The sequence below is a fragment of the Scatophagus argus genome, chromosome 1, assembly GCF_020382885.2.
Source record: "Scatophagus argus isolate fScaArg1 chromosome 1, fScaArg1.pri, whole genome shotgun sequence".
NCBI lineage: Eukaryota > Metazoa > Chordata > Actinopteri > Scatophagidae > Scatophagus > Scatophagus argus.
Window position 1 is genome coordinate 6,342,272 of NC_058493.1, and position 25,653 is coordinate 6,367,924.

The 25,653-nt window shown below is 42.7% G+C and overlaps 1 protein-coding gene across 3 annotated transcripts in view; it reads left to right on the forward strand.

Moving 5' to 3' along the window:
• The window catches only part of ntrk3b (neurotrophic tyrosine kinase, receptor, type 3b), a 169,819-nt gene that overhangs the window by 120,723 nt on the left and 23,443 nt on the right, over window positions 1-25,653 (forward strand). For all 3 annotated transcript variants that reach the window (XM_046406432.1, XM_046406517.1, XM_046406600.1), the window contains 2 exons: window positions 7,015-7,203; window positions 24,818-24,948. In XM_046406432.1, the coding sequence (XP_046262388.1) occupies window positions 7,015-7,203; window positions 24,818-24,948 (320 nt within the window). The remainder of the gene's footprint in view (window positions 1-7,014; window positions 7,204-24,817; window positions 24,949-25,653) is intronic.

Sequence of the window (25,653 nt, forward strand, 5' to 3'; positions counted from 1 at the left end):
TGGTGTAGATTTCAGAGGACGTACGAATTTATAGGAGATTTAAAATGCACGTTTATTTCTGTCACGACTCAGCCGTCCTTCCCCTTCCCCTCAGTGTTTGGCATTGTTCATACCACAGTAAAGAGAGAGCATACTGAGCTGTGCGGGTGACTGTAAGTTGTCGATTGCAGAGGAGCATAAACATTAGCTCTCCTAGTGCTCAATATTCTCCACAGTTGGTCACCATCAACTGTGGAGTAAACAGCAGACAGTCCAGGAGTGTATCACTGTAGATGCTGATATTTGGATACCGTGAGAAAAGGGGTTAGCGTGAGTTTGCCACCGGCCAGCACAGCTGTCACATGTTCAGCATGCTCGTCTGTGAGTGGGAGGTTGACTGAGTAGGTTGAGGCCATTTGTCAGAAGAGCTATTTACATGTCTTGTTCAGTGCAGTGCGGCGAGTTGTCATCCAAGCTTGGCACATATCCTCAAGGCTTTTTTAAATGACAGAAACGTTTAGCAATTAACTGGCCTTTTTATAGCACTTAATGCTACAATCACTGTGTGGATTCGCACATTTGCTGCTACGCTAGCAGTATCAACATTGTTTTCAGTAATCATGTTAGGTCATTTATTTCAGCATCAAATATTCTTGGGATTTAAGTTAAGGTTCTTGTATGAAAGTGTCAAGTTTGGAAAGCTGTTGTTAAGATGTTATATTTCGATTTTAATATTTCATTTCAGTACAATGTTATATAATTATTCAGTAATATACCAGCGAATTAAGCTCCTGTACAGTCAGAGCGCTGAATACCAAATAATACCATCTCTGATAGATTTATCAAAAAAGTTTAAGGACTGTGACAGTTGATTAATATTTGTGTCTTGCATACTCAAGATATCTCCTTTGATTTCACTGTTTTCGACCCTTCCCACGTATGGATTTAATTTGTTTCAAATCCATCGGGAAGTAGAAGTGGGGCCTTGCCTCAGTGAGTTATCCTTCCTGCGTTCTCTTGTTCATTTTACATGTCCTCAAGTTAATTCCAGTCCTAATTAACTACCTTTGAAAGGAATCTGTGCGATAATTACCACAAGGAGGTGGAACGGAAGCAATCACACTCTGCACAATTTATTCCCCACCACAGGGAAAACCCTACAGAGTCGCCTGCTGGCTTTTTTTTTTGTCCTGAGAATCACCTTCAGCTCTCACTTTGAAAGTGCAGAAACAAAAAATCACACCCCTGCTGGTTTTTAGTCTGGTGGGTATATTTGCACAAATAATTATGATAATGAAAACACAGTGAAAAGTGGAGAGCTGGAATAAATAAATTGTGCAGGTGAGACTAGAAAAAACAAGAGGCTGTTGGAAAAATTGCTCCTGCAGACGAGAGCCAGGAGGACAAATGATGAATGGATATATTAATAACAACTAATGTCACCAATGAGAAGATCATAAACAAGGACACACCTTGTCATTGATGCAAAACACTCATACCAGACCTGGCCAATGTGGTCCAGCTTCACAGTCACAATTTCAAAAGTAGTTCCTGTCTACAGATAAACAAAAAATAACAAAGAAAGGATTGCTTTGTTGATTTGTTGAGGATTCTCAGGTGCTAAACAGTTGATGCGTTTTAATTGGTTATGGCAACAGGAGGGGTCTATATCACAATGACCCAAATATAAAAAGTTAGAGTAAGACGATACATATTAGCAGAATATATTCATTATTGATGTTGGTCTTTTTGTGAGATTTCTGGGAAAAAAAATGCAATATTGCTTGATATCAAATAAGCTTGACTTTTAAACACAAATGCTAATCTGCACCATCTACAGGAAGATTATAGCTTCTTGTGTTATTTTATAATATTTTATGACTTAACATTTCAACTTCTAAAATGTAGCAACGATTGGAGCATGTATTCTGTTGAAGAGTGCAGAGTATTCGGCGATACCTTTGTTCAGTAGTAGAGTAGTGTCTGCAGGCTACGTATCACCTCAAAGACCTTCACCAATAAGACAGATAGGACAGCTGCTGCATGTGGCATAAGAGGCAACACCAAGTCCATAAAGCCTTCGCTGCTCCACTCACTGCTGAGTGTGAAGCAATACCTGAAGGTGACTCAAATAAGCACATCAATATTTTTATCAACTCACATCTTCTCTCATTTGGATTAGCAGGACAGGAAAAGAGACCAAAGCTCAAAGAGGCCTTACTGACATAGTAACATTTACCTGAAACAATAAAAGTGAGGGGAACATGTCCCTAATAGAAATTACACATGTCATTGTCAGGTCAAGATCTGATAAAGCTTAATGCTTTGGCATTAAGGCATTTATGTCCTACCTTATGAAAGTGTCAAAGCTGCTGCAGGGGTTAGGGATGAGAAAGTACAACATTATCTGCATCTGTTTAACCAACTAAGTGACCATATTCATTCTCAGAATGGATCTTGGACTGGAAGCAGTGGGGCTAACAGAAAGTTGTTCATTTAAGCTCGAAACTGATATGAGTTAATCAGCAGTTGCTATGTTTATTATTTATTAGAACACTATTTACAGAACAGCCTTAGAATTGAGCTTCAATCAGTGTTTTTGATCACAAGAGCAATAGAACTATCAAGAACCATATACAGTGATGTGAAAGTCAGCAGCCTAGGCTTTTTCTCCTTCAGTCTAGATAAATTGCACTTGCTATTACTTGTCTTCCTTGTAGGAGATACAGCATACAGAATATGCTTACAAGGTGACAATGTCTTGAGATAAAAGTTGACTTGTGTCTGTTTTGCATGCTCTTTTAATTCATCACTGAGGTCTGGTCCACAGAAGGACCTACTGGCCCAGGGCTTCAACAATAACTAACAACGAGTCCACATTAAAACCCATCAGGGGAAGGTGATGCTGTCTCTGCTCCTGTAGAGTAAATTAGACTTCTAAACTCAGAGAAACATATGATCCAAATGTCACAACTGATCAATTGATTTGGCTGAATTAGCTAATGCACCTGCAAACTGCACCTCACATAAACATAAAACATTTGCTGCACTGGGACTGCACAGCATTAGGTGAAGGAACATTGAGTAATAGCAACTGGAGTGACATGCAACCTGAAAATAATGGGAGAATTTCAGCTGCAGTGACAGACTTCATACAGAAAATCAAAATGATGTTAGCTGGAGAAACATATTGGTTGGCAAAGTATAGACGGATGTGAGCAATAAGATTTAAATAATCTTCAAACGACGGCCCGCTACAGTAATCTAAGGCTTTTCCACATGAATCCCTGGACAAACTGGTGTCTGTTACTCTGAACATGCTAAATGAATGATTTTTTGCCAGCAGTGGCGTGTCTTTTGATGATCAGTTGCATTCTTGCCAACTTGCGTGAGGGGCTGAAAACCATTTTAAAGTTTCTGATAAAAATGATTGCGAGTCAGGCTATTTAGACTATTTAGTTTAACAGTTTGTATTTTATGCACTCTCAAAGGTTAATATTTTGCTCAATGTGCTCATTCATTATTGTTGCTGAGAGTAAAATGAGAAGATCAATACCGCTCTCATGTCTGTGCAATAAATCTGAAACTTCTATCAGCAGCTGGTTAGCTTATCAAGATTGAGAAATTGCTAGTCTGGCTCTGTCAAAAGATACAAAAATCTGTCTGCACCTGTTCACAGTCTTTGGTTTTGTAGGCATTAAATGCCAGATACAGTACATTCATTAGTGAGCTTTGGAGGTGCCGATAGGTAGGTTTTTTTTTTTTCACTTTGGATGCCGCCATTTTAGTTGTTTCCCATTATTTTCAGTCTTTGTGATAAATTAAACCAACTGGCTGCTGGCTATAGCTTTATATTTACAGTGTAAGAGTAGAGATGAGAGGATATATTGTTTTTACTCTATACCATGTTGAAAAATTCTGATGGCAACTATCATTACTCTATTAATGTGATAATCGTCATCACTGTAAACACAGCACAGCTCTCAGGTCTTTATTATCACTTTTATTTTGATTAGCCACAAAAGACAGCCTTTCTGCCTTCCTTCAAACAGTGGCAATACAACAATGGCAAGACCTGAGAACCATGATCCCGGTCTGTCTAGCTTCTCTGGCTGTGACTTGCTGCACTAATGTTAGCAAGTTGTCCTATTGAAGTGAGTAAACTTCATGGGCACTGAGTCACGTATTTTACGTAACTTAGAGTAAAGTTGCTGAATCAAGACTGAGCACACAGCTTTCTTTGTAGGGGTGTGGCGGTTCTGTACAAAGAGCTGGATCAGGCTAAGGATTTAGAAGACCCATTATAACACTGGTTGTGCCCAGTCCATCAGTTTTGTGTTCTTTACAACTCTGGAACTCTGCTGTTTTTTTAACCATAAACTAGGGCTGGACAAGTTAACTCGTTATTATCACGTTAACACAATAATTAATTAATGCAGACAATTATTTTATTGCGCATTAAAGCATTTTTTTTTATTACAATAATTATTTTAATTAATTAATTATTTTTAAAGTCTGTTGCTTGCCAGCTAACTAATCATTGCTCACAAAAAATATTTTGCAGTTAATGCACAATAAAATAATTGTCTGACTTAATTAATTAATGGCTTAACTCTTGCGCAGCCCTACTATAAACACCATGTTTATGGATCCAACAAACATGTAATATACAGTTTACCGTTCAGTTTTAGAGGTTTAGTAAAGTCTGTGTAATTTTACTGTAGCTTAGCACTCACACTAATACTGTAACTCGGGGAAGTTTGATGTTTATCATGACAACACCACTTACCATGATATTTTTGGACACAATAATTGTAAAAAAGATTATGCTTGCACATTTCCTACATGAAAGTGTATTAATCTTCTAATGTTTTAAACTCATACCGTATTACAGGGCTTCTCTTTTCATCAGACTGTTTTCAGCTGAGGAATAGAAAAATTTGTATCAAACAACCATCCAAAGTCTTTAGTCAAAGTCTCATTTAGACATAGTGCATGGCTGAATGCATGAATCATATTAGTACAAAAAGAAATCGTGAAAGGAATGAGATATGAAAAAAACTGAAAAATAGTCAAAAGTTAGCTCATTTCATTTTCCAGTTCTCCTGAATAAATCAAAGTTAGTTTAATAGAGAGGAACTTTACTCTCAGATAGACGTTTCAGGGGAAATGTCCAGTGCTGAATTCCATTCTGTGCACAGGCAGCGTCTCAGATGATAAAAACTCTCTCAGAGGCCGTTGGGCCTTTTCATCACTCAGGTAACGTAAATGCAATTTTTAGGGTGTTCTGAAGTCAAGAAGTCCAATTTCCCCTTCACTCCTCAGAAAACCTTCATCTCCCAGAGAATCAAGTAGGAGGTTTTTGTGTAGTTTTGAGTGCTGCGGTTTGGAGTGAGGCCAGGCCTTCCCTGAGGCCTCATCGATCTGGCTCTGCATTCTGATCAGATGGGTTTTTATTCCATTTTATATTCTATTAAAAAGCAGAACATAATACAAGGATCCTGTAGAAGTATCTTTTTTCACTTTTTAAAGACCTTTACACATGACTCGTCGTGGCTTTCTGTGTAATGATTTTATTTCAAGTGTAGTGATACTTGAGGCAGTATACTACATATATTTTTGTGCCTGTGCTGTGTAGTGGTGGGTCCGAGGCATTGGCAGATATTTAGAGCTGTCACTTGTCTCCAGTGGTTGGGTAGGTAGTTGCCCAGTGAAGGCCCGTGCTCTGCTGTGTCTCTCTAATAAAACGGCTGCTCGGATATGAAAGGCCTGCATGTGTCATTTCATCACGCCGCACCCCCCTGCAGCTCAGGGTCTATAATTTGATATGACTAGGGCTTGATTACTATTTACTGTGTTGTCAAGGTGAGCGAAAGACTCAACTGTGTGGGTAAACAGATTCTCTGTCACAGCTCCACTGAATCAGCAGCTGTTGGCTGGTGACTTTCTATGCACTTACACATTCCCATCCCTCTCTCCTTCTTTCCTTACTCTGAACATTATAGTAGTTGTGCTGCTTTTGACACAGTAGTGATGGAACAGGAAACTAGTTCACATCAGCTGACACTAAATTATGTCAGATGTTTTTTTTTTTTTTTTTTTATCACATTTGAGAAAGGAAATTGTTAGTTGACAGCAATGCTGTACACGATACACACCATAAATTGAGTCAGAACTACCAGAAAATTGTTTAAACATGTACAGATATTTTGATGTGGTTATTAATTTTGTAGACTAAATGATGAAAAAATGGATTAATGAATATGTTTGATCAGCAACTAATGACTGTTTTCATTACTGACTGATCTACAAATCACTTTTTCCTTTAATCAATTAATTGCATTATCTGTGAATGTCAGAAAGTACAGAAACATGCCTGTTCCAATTTAGGAAAACATAATGTGACATATTCGAATTGATTTACAGCTAAATCTAAAGATACTCAATTTACTTGGAAAAAATGCATCAAATAATAATCAAATCAAAGAAAAAGATTAATCAATTACCAAAATAGCTGCAGGTTAGTTTTCTGTCAAGGTATAAAATATATATAGTAATTAGTACACTAATTGATATTTTCATATATTTGACATTGATTTCAACATTCAACATAGAGTCACTTTCACAGATTACAAAGGATTTGGCCGTGGAACAAGTTTCCCTGTCATTGTTTCATCATTTGATAAAACGTAGGAATGTATTTACACTATAATGAAACTGTATGTTAAATGTTTCAACCATGGACAAAAGTTTAAAAACTGGGTAAAAACCCTGCTTGAGTTTTATATGAGAAGACTTTCTAATGCCATTGTCAGTTAATTGTGATGTAAACACACATTATGACATTTACAGTGCTTTGTGCCTTGATTAAGCAGACACACAACACATTTTAACCGGAGGGCATGGACTGTATGACCTCGTTGCATTTTATTTCGACATGTTCTCTTATTTGATGCAACTCTGAAGTCTGATAAAGCTGAATAATCACATTTACACTGTTGACTAACTAATCGTCCGTCATCTGTCTCTTTCCAGGTCCAGTAGCTGTGATCAGTGGCGAGGAAGACTCTGCCAGCCCTCTTCATCATGTCAACCATGGGATCATTACTCCCTGTACTCTGGATGCGGGTCCTGATGCAGTTGTCATAGGAATGACTCGTATTCCCGTGGTGGAGAATCCTCAGTACTTCCGACATGGACACAACTGCAACAAACCAGCCACCCGTAAGTTCCTGTTAAGTTTAATTTTCTTAGTAGTTAGTTAGTTGCTCCTCTCTCACATTGGTGCATCCTTCATTACTACTGCTAACGCTACAAAGGCACCCTTGAACCATTGATGCTCAAGCATGACAGAGAAGAAAAGTTCTATGTAATGATCTTTCTGTATTGAAAAAAATGGCTTTTTTTTTTTTTTTTTTTTTTTTTGTTTACTTAATTTGATGGTTGCCCCAAAGGATTATGTTGCAGCCAGCCAATGCAGCCCATATTGTAGCTGCCAGCTGATGTGATCTATTGGACCGATTTCAAAACTTTTTGTACCTATTAGTCATTTATACACCAAAATATGTAACCATAGGGCCCAGGTTTAAAAATGCTAGCACTGCTATTTAGGGGCCTCTTCCAAAATGTAATGTAGTGTAAAGGAAAGTGCAGCATCTCGTCAGTGAGCCAGATATCAAACCCCACAACATTATGAGGCTCATTGCATCTTCATTGTAATTTGCTGTTTATCTTTACAATAGGAAGAACTGGGACCCTTGGGGCAGTAGTATAATTTAGTGTCATCTACAGAGTCAGTGTGATCATATGGTGTTAGCATCTGGTGGCACAGTTCCAGGCGCTTCATATAGGATCTGTTTAGACGAAAAGCAGCCTCATGCTGGTGTTCAGACAGCTCAGCACCCCCCTCCACCCCCCACCCCTCCTCCCCGCCACCTAACTCTCCAATTCTCCCTTGGGACTCATGATCCAGGTTGGGGGAAAGACAAGACCACTTTAAGGCTTAATTACTCACAATTACATTAACTGCTCAGGAGAATGAGCAGAAAACAACTGTGCCAGCAGTCAGCCGCAGCCTGGCGCCTGCTGCTTCCTTTCCAGACGATGCCAGTCAAACCAACCAGATTTAGAGAAGACTCTCTTCCAGTGTGGATGACAGCACTTGAGATCAGACCATCTCAGTCCCTTTCAGCTTGGATTTGCATTGTTTACATCTTGGTTTGCTCTCAAAATGGTAGCTGGTCAGACTAACAGAAGTTGACTTTTGAGTTGAAGCCAATGAGAGGGAAGGAAATCCCATTTAGAGGTGATAAATAAATAAATGACAGGTCTTATATATTATGAATGACATGAATTGTTAATGATCAGCCGGTGACTGATTTATAACATCTCATGCCTTGCACAGGAGATCTGATTGCGATCTAATGAATAAATGACAATGGGCACAAATGACACTTTCTCCCGATTACTGTGCACCCATGATTAAAAGTCAGACCATGTATGTGCAGGATGGCGGCTTTGACATAGGCTTTACAGAGTGTTCTCCCTCTCTGAGAGCCGCATCCCTTGTCTTTTTTTAGATTTAATGCTGTGTGCGTGCATAAAAAAAGAAACCGTAGGAAATGAACCCTGAATTCATCATGAGGTCGTAATGGCCACTGCTTTCTGCCGTCGGCTGGGAAAACAAAATGGCTCCGAACGGCTTCTGCCTCGGCCAATCCCTCATTGAATACGAATGCATTCTTTACCCTCAGGATACGTACACAGGGAAAGGAAATGTCTGAGTATCCATGTGTATATCTACAGTATGTGTGTAGGTGTATGACAGCGAAAACGGATCTGCACATATATGTATTTGTAGGTGTACATTCCTCCACCTCCTGGCCTGATGGTTGGTTACATGTCTTCAGTCAGAGGACGGTTGGGTCCCTCCGAAGCCCCTTTGGTCCCCATTGTCCTGCTGGCCTCACAGTCTAATCATCCTACAGCTTCACGTGTCAACCAAACCAAAAAGCTTCACTCTGTTCATATACACTATGGCTGCTTTACTGATTCTCAGCCACCAATCCATTATGTATCCATTCATTTACTTGAAAGCTTCTTGTCCAGAAGAATAGCTTGCCACTAGGGTGTCACACATACACACAAACACGCCCTACCCTGGTTCAGTCCAGCAGTGGTCCCACTAGCACACATATTTTAAACACACACACAGACACACACATACACACACAACTCTCTTTACCTATGTCCACCAGGAGTTCACTAATGTGGTGGTCAGTCCCAGTCTGCTTCCATCACTAGTCCACTGGGTAATTTATAGTGTTCCCAGCTGTCAGTCAAGCTCTGTGCATTTTGAAATCACCTCCAACAATACACTGAAGTGGACAAGGAGGAACAGACTGTTACTGCTCTATGCCATGCTGACTTCTGTTAAAACAGCTGGTAATGGGGAAATCGCCTGCTGCAGAGCTCACACCAGTAATTCCAGTGTGCTTTAACAAATGTATTATTCATGAGTGTTTGATCTTGATTTCAATCCTGGCAAAAAATTTATATATTGTACCATCAATTTAAAGAGTTCCAGAAGAAAGCTTGAGCACACAGTATGCTGGCTGTCAAGAAAATAGCAGAAGTGTTGCTGCCATTCTCTCACTGCAGGAAAAAAAGACGAACAAATAACATAAATATCATCCAATTGTAGCTGCCCTCTAGTTGAACCTGTATGCATTCAGTTGTAAACAGCGCAAGAGAAGCCAGGAAAGTGTTACCGCAGTTGTCATTTTGATAGTGATTATGATTGGTTCATCTTCTGGATGAAACGGTGGCCTCCACTTTTGTTGCAGTAAACAAGCGAGCCATGACTGATTAGGACGTTCGTTGAGATCAGCCCCCCCCCCCTTTTTTTTTTTCTTTTTTGCACACCGAGCTGAAAAAGGCCAATCCTGGGGAAATATAGACGCATTAGGGAGATAAGGGCAGAAAAGGCAAAGGACAATTCTTTAGCCTAATGACAGATCCATATCTAACCGGTTTTGCTGTCTCCCAGCAAGTGGCTTTGTTTTATCACTCAGCTTGCTATTTTAATTACAGATTTGTCACATCCCACTAGCCAAATTTGTACAATAGCTTTTGATGTTGGAGTATAACGCCTAGCCTTTCATTATATCCATGCTATTAAGGAAATCACACATGGGCTCGGCTCGGACAAACCTACTCGCTGTCCTCTTAGTGTAACAGAGACATAATAATGCTCAAGGTGATGTTTTTGAAGATTAAAATGTTTCCAGCAGAGACAAGGAGTGAGTAATTTGGAAGCTTGAAAGCTCAGCAAATTAATGAAAATGCAGAGCAGATTGATTGAAAGGTAGTTATCATGTTCCAGGGCTGTGATTCCATGAATTATAGTTTGAAACAAAACAAACCCACTGGTAAACCAGTATTGAATTCAAACAACCAACTTTAATTTGTTACTCAGGATGTCCAAAATGAGTTTGCGTCAGCTCAGTCTGGGAAGAAGCCAGAGAGAAACCTCTTCATTGAAAGAGCTCCAAAAACATGCTGATGCCAGGTGCAATCCTATGAAAATTATATCCAGATAGACCAAAATTCCATTAAATTCACTGACGATCTCATCAGACAAACCTCCAGACAAAAATAAATTAAAGAGTTGTTTAAAAATGTTCGCTTCTGCAGACGTGTTTAATTGGTTTGTAAACTGGAGAGGTAAGGAGCTAAGTCAATTAAAATGCCAAAATATCTCCACAGTTTTTGGCACCCACCACTGTAAACTAAGACAACATTAACAAAGTTAATGTTTTTAGTGACAGCATGTAACAAGTACAGCAGCTTATGACCAGTTCTGGTTTGGCTTTTTTAAGGAGCAGAATAAAAACACACCTCAAATAATAAAATTTGGTCAAAGTAACTTACATAAAGGTACTTTTCTGCTTTTATAGAGACATTTATGCTGTATCTGTGGAGACTAATAGCTCAGGGTAGATATAATACCTCTACTCTAAGATGGCAAATATAACTATTTCTTGCTGCTAGGCTTATAAAGAACCTCCCCTGAGCAGCAAGTGTAAAGTACTTAGTGCCTAAGTGTACTTAATGCTAAAACTTTAATCCAGCAATAACACTGAGGGTGAGCTTTGGGAGAAGTCATCGTCAAAAGGAAATCAATCACAATTTTATGTCTACATAAGTATTGTAAACTGATGTTTTATATTTTCTCATGTCTGTGGCATATTGTACAGATATAGACAGTGCATTGAAATCCTGATGATGATGGAGTTATGACATGAACAGATCATTTTTAGTTCTAATTTCACTGAAAACAACACTTGTCATGTGGGAAAGAAATCACGCAGGCAGACTGACTATTCTAACCTCCTAACATGGACGCCAAAATGAAAAGAAGTTACATGATGCACACACACTGCTCATTCAGCCTGTGTGTACCCGCTTTGAGCTAGAGCAGCAATAATGCCAACATTATTCTGAATCAAACCATTTAGCTCCTGCTGTAAATGACTTCAGTAAAAGACCTTTTATTTAGCTTAACCAGACAGCATATGCTATGCCACTAGTCACCTAGCTAGGCTAGGTTTATTTTGTTATACACAGCATCAAGTGAAGAGCCAGTCAATAGCAGTAGACTGGTTTATGTAGTTACCTCAGACAGACTTTCTCTGTGCTTGTTATAGCAACACTGTCTAGCTGGCTGGGGGTAAAGGGACTAGTATGCTCCAACTGAAGTGCTTGTTGAATGTTTGAACAGGGGACCAAAATCCTGTAACTTTACAAATCCAATAGTCCAATATCCCTGCCTACTTTACGCAGAAATTGCCAAAATGTGCAAAGGTAAGAACGTAGAACATGAACTTCGGAAGAAGCAGAGTGACCCTACTGGACAACCCAGATAAAGGCCACAAGCTGAAATCCCCTGAACTGAAAATAAAGTATAAATATAAGATATATGTCTTATTTACTAATTTACTTACTCCATATTGTTGGTCTCAGTTTTTCATATGTCTCTGTACTACTGCCATGTCATTGGGATTTGGCCAGTGGCCTTGCTACTAGCTTATTCCGTAGTCTGAGCCTGGTCTTTGTTTCCAGAAATTTCTGAACAAGACTCAAATAAAAGTAATCAGGATGATTTTTATGGGGGGTTTAATTGTTCCACCCTAGCCAGGCATATGTGTTTATTCACACAAGCCACAGTGTTCGCCAAGGCTGAGCAGCAGCGACAGAAACAGAGGCCGGCACTCAGCCAGCCACAGCAGGTTAGGAAGAGATACCTGCTGAGAGTCAACAGTAAATGCTGGTGTTCATCGTGCAGCTGCCCAACGATGCCAACAGACACGGAGCCCCTGTACAACAGTGAATTTGATGACAGGAAGCTGTTTGTATGCTATTATCTGTTGGATGAGTAGCTCTCACCTAACTATTAACATCCTGGTGCGCTCTTTTTGTAACTAAACTATGAGGGTATTATAGCAACATCATTAAAATTATTTTGCTTTTCATTTCTTTCAGAAAAGTCAGTGACACAGTCTCTGGTAAATAGAAAAACTGAGCTGATATTAATATCTTTGAATGCAACAAATTGCTCTGACAATCCTTACACTTGTGTTTGTAGCATTAAACAGAAAATGTATGACTGATAACAGAAATAAGCATTAATGAGATGCTTGGAGTTTTAATATGTTTCTTATGGCAGTGTTTTAACTTCATATACAAAGTGACTAAACATAGACTTGCAATGAGAATCCTTTGATTGAGCCTACCCAATATTAGAGCATCCACCCTGCAAAAGACATGTTGTCAATGACCAGGAGACGTGTATCGATCGACCCACCACACACACTCAGGGAAGCTGTCAGGCAGAAAAATACACACACATATACACACACACACAAACACACACCTGTGAGGCAAAGATGCAGTTGGCAGATAATTGGAGAGAAAGCCTCAAACATACACGCGACAGACATACACACGCATTAAAACTGAGGAAAGTTGGCAAGTAGTTGTTGTGGTGTAACACACACACACACACACACACACACACACACACACACACAGAGGTACAGAACAAAGCCCTCCAAACATCTGTGCTCCCCCAGCAGCGTGACCTGACGAGCTGAGTAAATCTCAGTGCTGCATTGTCTCTCGGCCTCCAGGGAGAATGTTTGCTGGCGTCGAGGCCTCAAGTGAGCCAGGACAAATGAATGATGCTGAGCTGGGGGATGGAGATTTAATCTCAGGGCTTTTCAGCGTGCCACTCTGGGTAAATAGGCTGCAGGATACAGCCTGAATCTGCCTGCAGAGGAAACTGAAGGTTAAAGTAACTTGTCCTCGCTACTGTCAATAGACACATTCCATAATAGCGGCTTCACTTCCATCAGTGGTGGAGAATAAGGTAGCTAGTGAGCATTTAGCAACTGAATACAACAAACCTTCATCGACTATTAACATCCAGTAAGGAATTGGGGGCAACTGGCACAAATGGGATATGATCAGGGTTTTTTTGTTTTTATTGTGTTGCGACTTTGGTGAATAAATCATTTTATTTCATTAATGTAAGTTTTTTTTAAGCTGTAAACATGTAGGGAAGAAATTAAAAATAATGACAACAGTCCCTAAGGAAGGATTATTTATTTTAAATTTGTTTTAAATATGTTTGTACTAATCAAAGTACATGTTTACAGGTCTTGGGGAGTGCTACTGCATGTGGAAAAAGGTGTGAAAAGTCTTTTTCGGCTCTGGGGGGTTGTACAAATTCTGATGCATTGCCCCAAGTGATGTCACTTGGGTCACCATCGATTGGGTCTGAAGACTGCAAGTTTGAAAAAGTACATCAGCCTCTGCTAGCTCAACAATACAGGCACCAGATTTTGGAAATGTTTTTCAGTCTCATAAACTGGTTTGAAAATAGCTATGAAAGCTTTGAACAAGAAATTTTTGCCTTATCTGCCCTCAAAGTTTTGTGTATCAATCAAACCAACATTAATTGCGACAAAAACAATTTGCAATTTATGATTTCATGCATTCTAATTGCATAAATAATTTATTAATAGTCTTAAATACAACCATTTGTAATCGCAAATTCGTGGTCAGGAAACATAGAGAGAGAACAGAAGATTAATTAGGATGAAATTAATTTCAGGTATCAGAGGCTTGCAGATTTTTCCTGAACTGATAATGGCACAGCCAAGAATCGAGAGTCTTTATTGTCATTATGTGAGCATAACGAAATATTGTGAAGATTCTCGGCTTAAAGGCAAATGTATAAATAGCACAAAAAACTTAAAATGAACACAAGTGTGGCTTTGTGATTTGCATGTGAAATCATCTATTCAGACAAAACTTGGGTGAAACTGTGTTTTAAATTCTAACCTTTAGTGTTTCAGTTACTATACTTTTCAATACGTAACAGCTTTTACAGTATCTACAGGTCATATTTCTTGGCAAAAACAACAAAAAGTTGATATCTCATAAATTATAGTGCTGTCGGCCTGTGAGTGAGAAATGATGAACTACTGCAGTAAGTAAGTAAGATCACAGCTTGTAACTTCTAAAAGTAAACAATGTATAGAGTAAAAATGCAAAAAAACAGTTCATATAAGTGAAGTCTAACTCTTGTGATTAGAGCAATATGGAGAAGCTAAGGCAAACATGTCAGAGAGAGAGTTAAATTAACAATTACAGCGCTTAGTTAATTTACATTATGACAAAGATAGAAATGTAGATAATGTAGAAATGTAGATGATAAAGCTGATAAAATGTGATTAAAGCAGTCGCAAATTCTTAATTTGCACATGTGAGATAAATACATCTATGAACCTCACCTCACCACTAAGAGGAAGATAAATGGAAAAAGGTCAAGATAACAATTTAAAACAACTTCTGAAGAAAACTTAGTCAAAGAAATAAACTATGCGTGTGGTTAAAAGACTTTCTGAGCCTACACCTGCACGTAGATGACAACCTTCACATTTTCAGTTTTTGTATTTCACCATCTCATCTGAAGAAGCTTAATGACGGGTGAAACAATAGAATAAGCTTCAATAGCCGACTCTTCACCATGACAGACGATCGTGAGGCTAACACTGATCCTCTAATGATCATGAATGATGGAGGAGTGCACTGAAAGAACTGAAGGAAAAAAGGAGGATAAAGATTATCCATATTTCTAAAAGAAAGTACAACAGTGTAGAAGTAGAGATAGGATTCAGCTGGGAAAAGATGGTAAGTCTAAAAACTCTCCAGTCTGAGAAAGTGTCAGAGACATTTGGTGAAATCCGGTCAAAATACAATGTAAATCAAAATGTATGAATATCAACTTAAGGAGGTTTTTCCCAACTCTTAGAAAGCAGATTTTTTTTCTTTTTTTGTAAGGGGATGACAGCATTGATGTGTCGGTGTCTCTTGTGGGGCTCTCACCCAGCAAACTGGCTGCCAGTTTCTGCAGACACTTACGTTCTGGTCTACTTTAAAACTGGGACATTTCTTCATATTTAACACTGATTTCAGAAATGGTACCGTCTGACGGAAACACCAGAGGAGCAAGTGATATCATTTATGAATCACATTCTCAACATGTTCACGACCAGATGGTCTGGAGAAATTATAAAAAATAAAAAACAGAGAAACTCAGAGGAATGGTCACAGTGAACTAATAATCTGTGTCTATGAATTAGAAAACATTTCAGAAATTACAACATTTGGTGAACTCCTTTGGGGTAAAGCCATGACAAACACTGCAAGACATAAATGCCTCCCATTCATTATCTTGCAGCAAATCAAGTTGCATTTTACAAGTTGCATAACAGGATCACAGGTGGCAAAGGCTGAACAGACGTTGTTGAGGGAAAAGTTCAAATAAAAGAACTGTGACTAAGAGGGGGAGGAAAACTTTAGGTTATTTGCATAACCCCGGTTCTCTGATTAATATGAGTGAGATGTCTCACTATGGGATGCACGCCTCGCTGCAGACCTCAGAAGCATCAATCTCATTACGCCAATCCTGATTGGCTGGTGAAACGTGTCCGTCCGCCCCAGGTAGTACCATCTACCTTAAATAGTTCATGCGGACGGCAACACGTTATTCAAGATAAGCACCTCTTCTCACTCGCCCAAGCAAGAAGGGTTGTCTGGTGAGACATCTCACTCATATTAATCAGAGAACCGGGGTTATGCAAATAACCTAAAGTTCTCTTTCATAATATTTCGCTCGATGTCTCACTATGGGATATGGTTGCTCCCGTATTGCCAGACAAGCTTATCAAGTGTCCACCAACCCACAGGGAAAATACTCTGTTCCAATCAGGACAACAAAACCGCTCGTGCCACGCACGGAGCAGAGACGTCCAACATATAGAAACGGACAAAAGTGAGAGGCGAGGACCAACTCGCCGCAGCACAGATGTCCTGAACAGAAACTCCCCTGAATAAGGCCCAGGATGCGGCCATGCCACGAGTCGAGTGCGCTCGCAGGCCCACAGGTGACTGCAAACCCTGACTCGTATAAGCCAAAGCAATCGCCTCCACCACCCAGTGGGACAGACGCTGCTTTGTGACAGGTTTCCCCTTATGAGGGTTAGCCCAGGAGACGAACAGCTGTTCGCTCCTCCTGACACCCCTCGTCCTCTCCATGTATGTGCGCACTGCACGGACTGGACATAACGCATGCGACCGCTGCTCACCTGGTGGGGTAGCAAAAGCCACAAGGTCAATAGGAGAGCATGAGCCCACCACCTTAGGCACAAAAGCCGGGTTGGGCTTCAAAATCATCCTCACATCCCCAGGAAAGAGCTGGGTGCAAGAGGGATGCACCGAAAGCGCATGTATGTCACTAACCCGTTTAGCCGAAGCCAGAGCCAGCAATAACACTGTCTTGAGAGACACGTGTTTCAAGTCTGCCCCCTCCAGTGGCTCAAAGGGGGGGCCCTTAAGCCCCTCCAAAACCACAGCCAGATCCCATGGTGGTACCAGCGGTCTGGACACGGGGAGAAGCCTGCGCGCTCCCTTCATAAAACGGCAAACCAGCGGATGCTGGCTCGCTGTTTTCTTCCCAAACCCCACATGACAAGCGGCGATAGCCGCCAAGTACACTTTAACTGTGGAGAATGCTTTCCGTTTGTCAATCAGGTCCTGCAAGAATGACAAAATCACTCCTACCGGACACTGAAAAGGAATGTGGCCGTTTTTATGACACCACCCCTCAAACACTCTCCACTTACAGTCATACAGAGACCTAGTGGAGGAGGCTCGAGCACTTTGTATGGTGGAAATCACCCGCTGTGGAAGACCCACAGCTGACAGATTTAGCCACTCAGGGGCCAAGCCCACAGTGCCAGGCGTTCCGGGTGCGGGTGGAAAACAGTCCCTCCCCCCTGCGATAGCAGGTCCCTGCGCAGCGGGAGCTGCCAGGGCTGAGCGCACATCAACTGATATATCTCCGCTAGCCAGTGCATCGCAGGCCAATGCGGAGCTATCAAAATCAGCGCGTGGCCGTGCTCTCTCACTCTGGACAGAGTGGGTGGTATCAGGGCCAGGGGGGGGAATGCGTACAGACGCTCGTGCGGCCAGACGTGCGCTAGTGCGTCTACCCCGAGAGGAGCATCCGCGCTGCGCAGAGAGTAAAACAGCGCGCACTGCGCGTTGTCTCTCGACGCGAACAGATCCACCACGGCCCGACCGAAACGAGCCCATATCTGTTCCACAATATCCGGGTGTAGAGTCCACTCCCCGTATACTGGCGCGCCCCTGGACAACAGGTCCGCTCCCGTGTTCAGGACTCCCGGGACGTGCGTCGCTCTCAGCGAGAGGAGACGACCGCAGCTCCACAGGATCAGTCTGCGTGCCAGCATGTGTAACTGACGGGAGCGTAATCCCCCCTGACGGTTGATATACGCCACCGTCGTCGTATTGTCCGTTCTCACCAGGACATGATGACCCATAAGAGACGGAAGAAAATGTTTCAGGGAGAGGAACACCGCTGAAAGTTCCAGAAAATTTATGTGAGAGCGACGGAGGCTCACACTCCAGCGGCCCCTCACAGACCGACCCTCGTGAATGCCGCCCCAACCCGTCAGGCTGGCGTCCGTAGTGACCACCTTCCTGGACAGGACGGAACCCATAGGCACGCCGCGGGTCAGAAAGGACGGAGCTCGCCAGTGGCGCAGCGTCCTGGCGCACTCCGGTGTGATCAGCACTCTCCGTGCGCCATGACGCACGGGATCTAGCCCGCATGAGGCCACCCAAAGCTGGAATTCCCTCATGTGGAGCCGACCCAGATGGACTACGTGAATGGCAGACGCCATCAGCCCGAGTAACCGAAGACATAATCTGAACTGAACAGATTTGCCTGGATGAAAGAGCGCTAGACATGCCCTGAAAACTTTCACTCGGTCCGCCGAGAGGCGCGCTGTGAAAGTCACCGAGTCCAGAGATAAACCCAGAAAGATTATGCTCTGTGTCGGAGACAACATGCTCTTTTCCGAGTTTATAACAAAACCCAGATCGGACAGGTGTCGTATGAGAATACGCGTGTGCGTCCTGGCCTCCTGCTCCGACTGAGCTAGCAGCAGCCAGTCGTCCAGGTATGTGGCCAAGCGGATGCCCTGCCATCTCAGCGGGGCTATCGCCGCTTCCGTGCACCGCACAAACACCCTGGGACTCAAAGACAGACCGAAAGGGAGCACGCGGTACTCGTAACAGATCCCCTGGAAAGCAAACCTCAGATACTTTCTGTGGGGAGGATAAATCGGGATGTGGAAATACGCGTCTTTCAGATCGACAGAAGTGAACCAATCGCTCTGACGCACAAGACGCAACAGGGATGCGTGCGTTAGCATCCTGAACTTGTATTTCCTGAGATGTCTGTTCAGAGCACGTAGATCCAGGATAGGGCGAATACCGCTCCCCCCCCGTTTGGGGACCAGAAAATACCTGGAGTAAAAACCGCTCTGACACTGTGCGGGAGGTACGACACAAATTGCTCCTTTGTTCAACAGTGAGACGATTTCCTCCTGTAAAACGCGAGCTGACTCTCCCTGAGCCTGGGAGTGTATTATACCGGCGAAGCGCGGGGGAACAGCGGCAAACTGCAGCCTGTATCCCCTCGAGATCGTCTTTAACACCCAGGATGGGGCTGCGAACGCGGCCCATCTCTCCCATTTGGAGGAGAGAGTGGATGCATATCGCAGCTTCTCCAGCATAAGAGGCTCCAGCCGCGGTGCGGTGGTGCCCTCTGCTGGAGGAACAGTGACATGGCTCCCGGGTGTCGCTGAACATTTCTGCCCGGGAGGACAGCGCAGCGGCGGGGCCGACACTTCCCCCGCCCCGGGGAAAACCGTGGCTTCTCGCCGAGGCGGGACAGCGGGTGCCACCACCGCGCTGTTCATTTTGGGTTCGACATTTTGTTTTGTTTTTATTAGCTGCGCCCTCGGCACTCGGCCTGGATGCGGCAGCGGGACACATTTTATTTTCTCTGGGAAAAGATGTGTGATTGTGCGTGCTTGTGGACATGAGGGAACTGAACTTTCTGCCGTCAAATGTCCGTGTCTCCCGGATAACTCTGGCACGGTCCGTGGCAGCCGGGAGATGGGGGCGTGGTGGGCCCGGAGCACGCTGAAAAGCCGAACTGGCGGAGCTAGTGAACGAGGAACAGCTAGCTGCATCACCGGTGGAGAGAGAGGTGTATCAGGCCGCTCTCTTCTTTTTCCTGACCTGGTCGTGGGCAGCTCGCGCGGGCTGAGCCGGCGGAGCTGTGACCGGGGTTGCGGATTTCCTGGGCCAGCTGGTCCGACCGGGCGGGAGGGTCGGGGCGAGCTGAGGTTTCGGCTGCTTAGGGATTTTAAACTGCGAAACCTGGGAAGCAGCCTGCGCTAGACTTTTACGCTGCGCAGGTGGCGAGGGAGCTGGGGGTTTACGTGGGAGACAAAGCCGGAGAGCTTCATCCTCTTTCTTTTTGGCTTCACACCGCCGTTGCATGGAGTGCAACGCGGAACCAAAAATCCCCTCCGGGACAACGGGCATATCCAGGATGTCATCCTTCTCCCGGTCTGACAGGTTGGTGAGGTTAAGCCACCGTGCACGTTCCTGCAGAACCATAGTCCCCAGCGCCTTTCCCGTGGCCCGGACCGCGCAGCGTTGGACGCGGAGACACAAGTCAGTGATGACCGGAATCTCCTCCCACGCAGCTGGGTCCTGAGTTTGCCCAAAATCCTCGCATAACTCAGCCTGATAAGCCGTGAGCAGGGAGAGGACATTGAGCGCTCTGGTTGAAACCGCTACCGCCTTGTACGCCTTTTCAGTCAGGGCTGACTGAAAACGGTCGGACTTGGACGGCAGGCTGGGACTCCTGGAGGACAACGCCGACAGCTGAGGGTGAAGGTGCGCTGCGACGAGTGGCTCCATCGGAGGCATGCGGAGCAGACCCAGGCTCTCCATCGCCTCACAGTCGAGGGACGAGGCCCCGGGGATCGGGCTCCTACTGCTGTAAGGGCGGTCTCTCCATGAGCACGCGACCTCATCCAGCAGTTCTGGGAAGACGGGGACAAGTTGCTTTGTCGCGCTCTTGGCCAAGGGCAATTTCTTCCCTTCGTAGCGGGATCTGGAGGTCTCAGCTACGACAGCAGGCCAGGGGATGGACAGCCGGGCAGCAGCGCGTTTGCACACGTCGAGCATGTCCGAGCTGGGGAGGGGAGAAGCTGGTGTGCTGCTCTCATCTCTATCCCGAGAGGCGACGGAAGTTGCGGGCTTTGCAGCCCGAACCGGAGTCATGAAGATGTCGTCCTCGTCTTCATCCTCTGATATGAGGGGCACTGAGTCGCCATCTTCATCGTCCCCATAGTCCAACAACAGGACGTCTTCCTCCTGCGGGGGGTCCGCTAGGTCGAGCTGGGAGCCCCAGCTGACGCTAGCCTCAGAAGCCGCCGCCGCGACCTCCCTCTCCTTTCCGCCCTCGACGGCGGCGCCGTCGGAAGGGAGATAGGGGTCATGTCCAGACAAGCTAGCCTGGCGGGCTAGCCGTCTGCGGAGACTCTTAGTCGTGAACACCGCACAGTGTTGACACGAGCCGGGGACGTCGATAGCCAGCCGGGCATGTTCCAGCCCTAGGCAGCTCGAGCAGACCTGGTGTGGGTCCCTGCTCGATATCTTATTCCCACAGCGACAGGGACGGGCCTCAGAGTCTCCGTGTCCTCTGGTGTGAGGGGTTCTAGCCTCCATTCCTCACGAGCTGGTGTGCAGGCAGGGAGTAGAGGTGGGTAGCTGGTGTGCTACTCTGAAGAAAAAACCGAGGGAATAGCTGGTGTGCTAGCGCTCGGAAACTTGAACAGCCGTGGTGGGGCGTCCAGGACAGTGCTAACCAGACCGTGGTGGGGCGAGGAAAGCACAGAAGAGCGATCTGGTGTGACCGCCGAAGCAAATAAAATGTCCAAAGCTAGGTAGCGCCCGGCGACAGAGGCTAAATAAGACCCGTCTGTGGACAGTTAAGCTAGCTAGCCCAGGACACGAGATATGCTCCGAGTGAGAAGAGGTGTTTGAATAACGTGTTGCCGTCCGCATGAACTATTTAAGGTAGATGGTACTACCTGGGGCGGACGGACACGTTTCACCAGCCAATCAGGATTGGCGTAATGAGATTGATGCTTCTGAGGTCTGCAGCGAGGCGTGCATCCCATAGTGAGACATCGAGCGAAATATTATGAAAGAGAACTGTGGTTGTATGTATGTATGTATGAATTAAACTGATTGTTTGCTAACCCCCCCCCCACCCAATTTGGTGATGAAGAATGCCTTTTCCAGCATGATGGAACACCTTGCCATAAAGTAAAGGTCATAACAAAATGGCTTAGGGAACAAAACATTAAGATTTTGGGCCCTTGGCCAGGAAACTCTCCAGATCTTAATCCCATTGAGAACTTGTGGTCAATCCTCAAGATGCGGGTGGACAATCAAAAATCCACAAATTCTGACAAACTCCAAGCATTGATTATGCAAGAATGGACGGCCATCAGTCAGGATTTGGTTCAGAAGTTGATCGACAGCATGCCAGGGAGAATTGCAGAGGTCTTGAAAAAGAAGGGTCAACACTGCAAATATTGACCTATTGCATGTAATTCTCAATAAAAGCATTTGATACTTGTAAAATGCTTCTAATTGTATGTCATTATACCATAGAAACATCTGGCAAACACCTAAAAACCCTAAAGGAAAAGACTTTGTGAAAATGTAATATTTGTGTCATTCTCAAAACTTTTGGCCATGACTGTAGAGTAGTCAGAATCGAACGTCTAGGAAGGTAGTAGGTAGACAGACTCAGCAGACACCTTGATGTCCCAGAAGTGAGAATTTACTGTGCACTCAAATAGTCACTTATGTAACAAAGGTAATAACCCATAGCAGCTCATAATAAAGGCATATGTTCATGACAGAAACTAAATGTCATTGCTATCCTCGCTTACAAAATCATTGTATCACTAAATGGCTCAATACACGTAAGGAATCTCAAAACATTACTTTGGCATGCATTGAATAATCCAAACCAAAAATACTTCTTCTAAAGAGGAAAACCCTCCACTTGGTTTAGCCCAGTGATGTCAGCCATGACATCACCAACACCATAAAAATCAGGAAATGCTGGCCCTCCCAAAAACATAGCCTTATGGTGGTTCTGAAAAAAAGAAGCATGACATATGAACAAGGAAAAAAAAAGAAACAAATAATAGTCAAACCTGCAACATTATAAAAATGACTGAAATTATCTTATGGCAAATTAAATTATCATATTATCTTATTTAACTTATGTCTTTGACTCCCTTACGGTTAAATCAACTTTCAACTGTGTCGTTTCCACCCCATGTTTTAACACTTTTGCTTAGCAATGGAAAATTAACCCAGAGAATTTTGCTGTGTAGAATGCTGATTGCTCTGAGCCAATTTTCCTTGTCTTACATAATCATGGATCTTGGAAAATGAGATTTAAATTCTGATTTGTTCTTTTAAAATTTGTTTTATTATCTCATCGTGCCTGATTTATTTATTGTACTTAGTACACCTTTGCAGTGGAATCTTCATAGTTAATAAAGATTGTGTTTGATTGAGAGACTAGAGGTCTATAGACACTGAATAATGTGTCCAGGGGCATTAAAAAATACCTTCTTTTTTCAATTTAAATTGTTGGAATTCCCCTTTTTGTAGTGTTTAAGTAGTTACAGTTAAACAAATATTCAAGGAAAAATTTTTGACAAGTGTTAAGAACATTTTCTAATGTTTACATTCATTTCTAATTTGTGATTTAATTTAATATTTAATAACTTTGTTTTTGGCCCTTCACTGATAGTTTTGTTTCCTATTGACAAGCATTAAACGTGCTCACCTCATTTTATTCATATTAAAACAGAGAGAGCTGAGCTGGAGCTATGACGTCCATCCTCGTATTGAGGTTATCAGCACTCATGTAGTGGCTGCCATTTCTATCTAAATGTGTTGTTGCTTGAAACTATGTATAAATATACAATTCTGAGTGCACATAAATAGAAGCTGTGGTTTTCGTGGTAAACCTACAAGCTGTCATGTTTTATTCAGAGTGAGGCATAAAGAGCAGTTCTGTTCAAGAGCCAACAACTCCTACACCTCCTCAACTCTTTCAACTCTGGAAAGTGTCAGGGGGTAAAATGTTACTCCTGAAACCTACCAGGCTCCACACTTTCTCTCACTGGCCTCTCTTCTTTTCTGTATCTCTAGCTTTCTTACTTATTCTTTATCTCACTTGCAAGACTCACTGCTTTTTTTGGGTAATTATTAAAAGAATAAGCTTCAATTCTGTGGTCACAAACATTGCAAGCAATAACAACATGGGAGGAGAAGAGCTTGAACATCACAATATCCAAAATGATGGAAAAACTGTCCAGTAAGTCTAATATGATCCTATTAGAGTGACTTATTTGGAAATATAGAATAAGAAGTACAGAGAGAGACAGAGGGCCTGTTTTTCCTCACTTGGCTCAGCAAGTTCTTTTAGTATCCATATACATATACATTTTACAATTCTGTTAGATTGTCATTAGAAAATGTCCCCCTGTGTTGTTTCAGTGCCAGTGGTAAATTCAAGGAATAAAAGATTTGCAGCTGGGCAGGTCGAATGTCATCTCACCGTTTATTTGCACTTTGGAGATTTAAAATCTCTTGAGCCCTAATGTTCCCAGTATTCTGTCTTAAGCAGATCCAAATTTAAATAAAACATTTTTTACAATTTGACAGCATCACATATTCTGTGATTGCTTTTTTTTAAAAAAAGAAATATTCAGTTTTTCAAGACATTTTTTATTTTTTTTATTGATTCACCATTATATCACACAGAGAATTTCAGATGCCTGTACTGCATCATATTGCATTCACGTCCTTGTAATTCATGACATATTAGGTGCTGTATCTTTAGAAACCTCAGATCTTGACTAGACTTTAAAATACTACAAAGTAGCTGCACCCACAGTGCAGCAGATAGAGCTTCCAGTCCACTGTATTTCTCTGTATGCAATCTAACACCATCAGGCTTTCCATTTATGTTATGTTCATTTATGTTCACTCTCTTCCTTTCTACTTTTGCACTTTTGCATAAGTTCATTCCTATGTTTGAGAGATAATGAAATGGTATTAATTTATGGAAACTTTTCCTGCTACGAATTTTTATGATATTTTATGGTAATATGGTAATTTATGGTTATTGTTTTGGTAAACATGCTTGTCTGTCCTATAAAATGTTCTAAATCCATTTTTCCTTATCACCTTTTTCTCTCCCTGCCTGTCTGTGGTTTAGTTGTCCAGCACATTAAGCGGAGAGACATCATCCTGAAAAGGGAGTTGGGTGAAGGAGCTTTCGGTAAAGTCTTCTTGGCAGAGTGTTACAACCTCAGCCCTACCAAGGACAAGATGCTGGTGGCTGTCAAGGTACATCTTTACTGTGCATGCATGTGTTTGTGTGTGTGTGTGTGTGTCTTATAAACATTATTAAAGAAATCATTTCACATTTTGGGTAGTACAATTATTCACTTTATGGTGGAGTTGAAAAGATTGATGCTGCTCTTATGTTTGTACAGTTATCATGAAACTAAAACTGGAAACAGGAACTTCCTGCCATCCACCTCTAAAGCTTGCTAATTAACACATCATATCTTGTTTGTTTAATCTGTACAAAACTCTAAGTATGTGATAATGAGGGGTTATCTGCCAGATTATGTGTCACTTCATACTATATAGAGCCACTTTATAAATTTCCTATTAAGAAGGTGTCCATAATGTAGTGCATTTGAAAATTCAACAATGAAACAAAGTAATGTCACTATCATGCACACTGCTTTCTTGTAACATCCCCACAATCCAATGCCTTCCACAGAGTAGGTGTAAAATCTACTGTTGTGCAGTCAGACAGTTTGACCTCTCACCAGGCCATGAAGCTGCAGTGAGTATCAGACTGCACTGTCATTAATCTACTGATATTTCTGACAGTCGAAACCATTTTCAAGCCTTAAACTAACTTATCTTTAAGTTGCTTTTAAATCCTTCTCTCACCCAAGCAAAGAGCAGCTAATTGGCCTGGCATTATATCCACACTGTAACTGCTTAGGCTAAACAGCCATGGCTGGGCCCCTGGCT